Source organism: Echinops telfairi, unplaced genomic scaffold (genome assembly GCF_000313985.2).
Source record: "Echinops telfairi isolate 266 unplaced genomic scaffold, ASM31398v2 ScPeMD7_23;HRSCAF=83, whole genome shotgun sequence".
Lineage (NCBI taxonomy): Eukaryota > Metazoa > Chordata > Mammalia > Afrosoricida > Tenrecidae > Echinops > Echinops telfairi.
Genome location: NW_022103920.1, coordinates 53704969 through 53711504, shown reverse-complemented (window position 1 = coordinate 53711504; position 6536 = coordinate 53704969). Strand labels below are relative to the sequence as shown.

The window sequence follows — 6536 nt, the reverse complement described above, 5'->3', positions numbered from 1 at the left end:
GGGCCGGGGCCGGGGGCCGGGGCGGGGGTCGCGGGGCCTGGCCCCCCGTGCACGCGGCCGCGGGGCGCGCTCGAGGCTGAGGCTGTGCTTTCTCCTCAGGCTGCAATGGCTCTGGAGGCGGGCAGGAACGGGACGGCCCGGCGCCCCAGGGGAGCGGAGGGCGACTTGGAACTGGGTAACTGCAGGTAGGTCGCCGGCAGCCACCGGCTTGCCCGGGACGCGTGACTCACCAGGGCCACTCTGGGCCCGGGGCAGACGGGGAGAGAGGCCGGGCTTGCTGGAGGGGAGGGTCTGAAGTTCCGAGCCCAGAGCCGGTTTCCCGGCGCCGCAGGGAATGCCAGCGAGGCTCCGCTGGGACGGGGTCGGGAGCTGGGTGGTCTGTAAAGTGCTGGCCTCTCTCCGGGTTGTGGCATCCGATGCCTTGCCTTCTGGAACTCCAGACCCGGCTTTGCACGTAACTTTCACGTGCACCGGCCAGGGGTCCCTGGTCCTGGCGGATGTCTGGGCTGGTAAGGTTGATGAAACAGACCCCGACCCCGCTACCCCGGTGATTTCTCTTTCTCCTGACCGTGTCCAAGCACCCGATAAGCCAGGGAAGCACTGGTGACTTGTGCTTACTTCCTAATCTGCAGCGAGCAACTTCACTATTCCACACCAAAGATTCTGCGGCGCGCTCGGTCGGTCCCAGGCCTATAGCAACCGCCTTGCGGAATCAAAGCCCGGGTTCCAATGTACTGTCCTGGGCAGCGACCAGTGCCCAGTCTACTAGGTAAACACCGGCCCTGGCCCTGTGTGCCCCTTACTCCTCTGCAGCGAAAGGTTCCCCAGGTCTCAGCACCTGCAAGGCTCTAAATGTGAAAAGAAGCTATGATTCTGCGGGAAGGTGTTGTGGGATTGGGAGAGAGGCTGGTGCCAGCCAGGCCTGGAAGGGCTTCTTTGGTGCTGCTTTTTAAAAATGTGAAAGTGTTCGCTACAGATTAGTAAATAAGCACAAATAAGGCCCTGTTTACCTTGCCGAATGGGTAACCCGACAGGGCTTCTTTGCCTTCCCCTTCTCCCCTCCTAGACCCTTTTTTATTTCTCCCCTCAGGGTGAGGAGATGGGTGGGTGGGTAGGGGGGTGGGGGTGAGGGTTCTGGGCAGCCTCATTCTTCTCCAGCCTGCGCTCCCAGATCGGTTTTGTTCAAATGCAAGGGGGGACTCAGCATTTTCTGTGCCTGCGCGTCTTTCTCCCAGCGCCTGCTCTTCCCGTTTCATTTGGCTGGTGTGGGGGGCAGGGGATGGGGGTGGGGCTTCCTAAGCACCCTTCACAAGCCTTACTAGGGGAAGAGTCAGTCCATCAATGGTGTGTGTGCGCTTCCTCTTTCACTGCGGGAATAGTGAATCATGTTCGCCTTTAGTCTCAAAGAGTTGATGAGGCTATTATGGTCTCTGAGTTCATGCCAGGCCACCCAGAACTAATTGACCTGTGTCATCGAGGGATCACCCAGAGGGACAAATTTATCAAGCTGTGTAGTTTGTCCTCAAGCTGCAAGGAGTCTGATTAGCTAACTGAAAATAAGTCTATCTCCCATGCAAGCATTGTTTTAGTCTGTTAAGCCCTTAGTTCAGTGGCATTGCTCTCTTCCTTCTCAAAACTGCGGTATTTAAACATGGAAATTTTAGTTTTGTCTTGTTGACCTGGCAAAAAGGATGGGTGGTGTTATTTTAATTTTTAAAATGTGGTTTTCACCAGCTGCAATTAGGCTGGGATCGACTGGGAATCTATAAATAGATGGCATTTTCATGAAGAAGGCTATTTCTGTATCGGACTGGCTGATCATAGGATCAGTGTACTAAGGAGCTGCCCCTGCAAAAGTTGTAGTCAAGGTCCAGAACCCAGAGAAGTTCTTAAAAGCCTAACTCTCAGTCTCGTATTGAAAAGAAGGGGAGTCTAAATGAGGACAGAAAGTTCAGAATATGTTAAAACGTTAGCTTGGGAAAATAAATACAATATTAGGTAATTTTTACAATAAAAGCAGACCAATAATTTGCTTATCAATTCAAAGAGGATTAAGCACACATCCGTGTCTATGACAAATTTAGAGCTAAGTTTAGACTTTGTATCAATAATGCTATGATTGCCCATGGCACATTTGTGGGAAGGGTGATATACTTGTCAGTGTTTGACTTTTGAATTTTAAGAAACACTGTAAATAATTTGGAATCAAGCCTGATGAATAAACTTAGACCATCTTTCCTGATGTTTAAGCTAGATAAATTCACCTTAATTCAAAATCACTGCCCTTGTGGAGTTATAAAGGACAAGATGTTATTAATACATGTACTAAGCAAACAGCTGACAATGCCAACTCCTGAGATGGGAACATGTTCTTGGTATGTTTCACAGAATATCAGAGCAGCCAGGGTGGCTGGAGCAGAGTGGGCAGAGGTAAGAGTGGGAGGTGTGTTTAGAGAGGTAGCAAGGAGATACATCATGCAGGGCCACAGAGGCCAATGCAAAGTCTTTGACTTTTACTCTGAGAAAAATAGGAGCTGAGGAATGACATGCTCTGACTGGTGTTTTCAAGTGGTCACTCATTTGCTGTGTTGAGGATAGTCTGAAGAGTATATCAGGGGAAGTGCTGAAAGCAGGCAGGAGGCTATTTGAAAAATCCAGTCAAGAAAGGACCTGCAGCTGGCAAAGAAAGTGGTGAAAAGTGGTTACATTCTAGATGCATTTTGAGTGTATTCTCTGACACCATTCCCCACAATCCTTCAGAAGAGTAGTCTGCCAATCTTAGACCTATAGGTATTATTATTATTATAAAAAAGAAGAATTTAATTGAACTGGTAGGCATTGTTAACATACTGAGAGAAAGACAAGGCTTTCTACTCCCATAAAGAATAAAGTCTCGGAAACACACAGAGGCTGTTCTACCCTGACCTATAGGGTTGATGTGGGTCAATGTTGTCTCAATGGCAGGAAGTTTTATTTGTGTGTGTGTGTGGTTTTAGTCTTTCCATTGTGTTCCAGCTCTATAAGGCAGGTTGACCATTTGCATTTATCTTTAAGCCTTTGTGGTACCTTGGACAGTTACTTTGTCACCTGGTCAAACTCACTTTTACAGAGTCCATGCAGACTCATAGCAACTCAAGATGGGGTAGAACTGCCCCTGTGAGTTTCAGAGATGATAAGAGTTTCAGAGATGGTAACCATTCTGGGAGTAGAAAGCCTCATCTTTGTCTCGTAGAGTGGATGGCGACTGCTGAATTGGCGGTAAGCAGCCCCACATGTAACCCAGCCCAACCACGCCACCTCGGCTGCCTTGCAGTGTTTGTTAAACTGGGTAATTTCAACAATTTGTGAACATAACTTTTTATATTTGAAAATACTATCATAGTTTAATTTCATAACTGTTTAAATTTATCTTCAACTGTTGGTGTAGGGGGCTAACTGCGAGGTCAGCAGTTTGAAACTACCTGCTCCTCTGTGGGAGAAAGAAGAGGCTATATACTCCTGTAAAGATTTACATTCTCAGAAACCCACAAGGACAGTTGATACTCTGTCATAGGGTTTCTGTGCGGTGACCATGAGTTTTCTGTGTTGTTTTGGCTGAAAAAATTTTGTGAAAGGTTTTAATGAAAACAATGATATTTTTACAGCAACCAAGACAAGAACAAGATGAAGAAAGTAAATTTGATTGGACCATTAGCATTGGTAAGCTATGAAATATAAATGGAATAATACTATCTTCATTCAAGTTTGGTATTTTGAGTCAGTAGCTACAGAGCAAGCACTTTAAGGTTGTAAATGGACAGACATTTATTTTCCCTTCCTCACTGTACTGTCTTTGGTTGGCTCATGTAGTCAACAACCCATATCCTCAAGCTGGATGACAAAACAGGCAGGGCCAGGCTAGTGTGGAAGAGAACAGAGCTAAATGGCACACGGAGAAATTAAGAACAAACCTGAGTGATTAGCACCACTAAAGCTAACCACTTTCAGAGAAATTCATCTCCACATATGATTCAAAATAAATTAAAACCAAAATTTAACTTTAACTTGCATATTTTAAAAAGTGGTCGTTGACCCTAGAAAACCTAGAACACGGGAATAAATGCTCACATTTAGCTTCCAGGAACATTGGCTAAATACAGCATAATTTTTTGGGAGTCAGATTATATTTAAGATTATTTTTAATATTTATCTGCTGGTCCAAGTCAAATTGGCACATTTTTGGAAGAACTCTAAACTGGCTGTTTTGAATCTATTACATATATCTCACAGAGGCATCCTATGAAATTGTTGGACTGGTTTTGGTAAACAAGATGTGTTTCAAACTATGACTGACTTTATTAGAGAGTAAAGCGCTTAGGTATTAAATGACATGCCAACTGAAATCTCTAACTTAGTGTGTTAGTCCGGGTTGACTAGAGAAACACATTCATAGACACTCATATATGTGTAAGAGAGAGTTTTATATCAATGAGTAATTGTATAGTAAGAAAACATCTCAGCCCAGTCAAGATCAAGTCCATAAATCCAATATTAGCCCACATGTCCTATACCAGTTCATAAATTCCTCTTTAGACTCACCCAACACATGCAATGATGCTGAATGCAGGAAGATCACAGGCCAGTGGGTAGAAAGTCTTGTGGATCCAGTGGCAGTGGAAACATCTAAATGCTGGCACAGGTCTCCATAGGGCTCTTCCTGCTCCAGGGCTTTGGCTCCATCAGCATAGCTTCATGTGGTTTGTCAACAGGAATGCCTCTCAGCAAGAGTGTGTCCTGCCTCCAGGAGGGAAGACAGGAGTTCCCAGAAATCTCTGGAGAAGGCCAGGCCCACACAGAGGCCTCATTGGCTATGACCTGATTGACAGGTTAAACTCCACCCCTTCGCTCAAGTTGACAGAAGATTAAGTAATGGCCACACTTAGCAAGTAGATGGATGAAAGACACAAAAATACCTACACTCTCACTCATTGCTGTGTACTTCTCACACCACCACAAACCCCGCATTTATTCTCCTCTTTTATCCTTGTGATCTTTATATGATTAAAAGCCATACTAAGAGGGTTTTTTAAGTATTTAATTTAATATTTTAGAGAATAAATTATAAAATTAAATCTGCTTTTATATGCACAGGTTTTAAATATACTTCCCCCTCACAAAAAATATTTAAAACTTGTGCATCAAAACCAGATTTAGCTTTACAACATATTCACTAAAGCACTAAATTAAAACGTTTTTGAGATTCTTACTTCCCACAAAAATCAAGTAGCTCTGGTGGTGTAGTGGTTATGCATTGGGCTGTGATCCGAACAGTCCACAGTTTGAGACCAGCAGCTGCTCTGCAGGAGAAAGAGGAGCGTCCTGCTCTGGAAACAGTCGCAATCAGAAACTCATGGGGGCAGTTCCACTCTGTCCTATAGGGCCACTAGGAGTTCGCATCGACTTGATGGCAGTGAGTTGGGTTTTGTTTTTCCCCCACAAAAATAAAATGAAAGAACCAATGAATTTTAAGTAAAAACAAAAAATTGCATTTGAGTTTTTAAAAAGCATTATTTAAACTTTGAATTGGCACTTCCCCCCAAAAAAGGTTTATTTAAGATTTTTCTGTGAAATTCACCTAATTTTATACGTATGCTTACCAAAACAAAGCAAAACAAAAACCTCAGCCTACTTACAACAAATTGATGATGACTTAAAGTGACCCTGTAGGACAGAGTAGAATTGCCTCATAGGATTTCCGAAGCTGTAAATCTTTAAGGAATTCTAGATTGCCTCATCTTTTCCCTGTGGAGTGCCTGGTGGATTTGAACTGCTGACCTTTTAGTATCTGAGTGCTTAACTACTGTGACATGAACACTTTTATATGTAAGCTTCCAAATTCAAACTCACCGCCGTCAAGTAGATGCCGACTCATTGCTACCCCAGAGGACTGGGTCGAACTACCTTTCTGACTGTAACTGTTCACGGGAGTGGAAAGCTCTGCCTTTCTCCCTCGAATGTAAGCGTATGGACTATAATTTTTTCAATTAATGTGAAAAGTTTTTTAAATGCTTCTCTATTTAATGTCATGCTCACTACAGATAACATTGCATATCCACCTGACTCTGAGCCTTTATCTGCGACTGACAGGCCCGTCCCGTTTCCTGAAAGCCCCAACTCATGACTACCCCGTCAGTTTCAGCTCACAATCACCCTATTGGGCAGAGTGCAGCTGTCCCATAGGGTTTCCAAGGTGGTCACTCTTTCACGGAAGCAGGCTGCCACATTTGTCACCTATGCTGTGGCTGGTGAATTTGAATGGCTGACCTTCTCATTAACAGTCAGTGCCTTTACCACTGAGCCACCAGGGAATCTTCTACCTTTCTCGGGAGCCAGTAAAGATAAACCATGGGGACAATAGTCCTTATAACATTTTTAGGAACTCTTCTTGATTTACTCTTGAATTTACCCACTTGCTATTTTGTTTCAAGCTTTACCTAGCTTCTGAACTTCGTCTCCTTGGGTACCCTTGCTAGCCCTGTGCATTTGATAATGGAAGT

The 6536-nt window shown here is 44.5% G+C and overlaps 1 protein-coding gene across 1 annotated transcript in view; it reads left to right on the top strand.

Moving 5' to 3' along the window:
- The window catches only part of ABCB4 (ATP binding cassette subfamily B member 4), a 96004-nt gene that overhangs the window by 450 nt on the left and 89018 nt on the right, over window positions 1-6536 (top strand). Inside the window, exons 2-3 of the mRNA XM_013004650.2 lie at window positions 100-185; window positions 3645-3699. Coding sequence (XP_012860104.1) covers window positions 106-185; window positions 3645-3699 — 135 coding nt within the window. The 5' untranslated portion in view covers window positions 100-105. The remainder of the gene's footprint in view (window positions 1-99; window positions 186-3644; window positions 3700-6536) is intronic.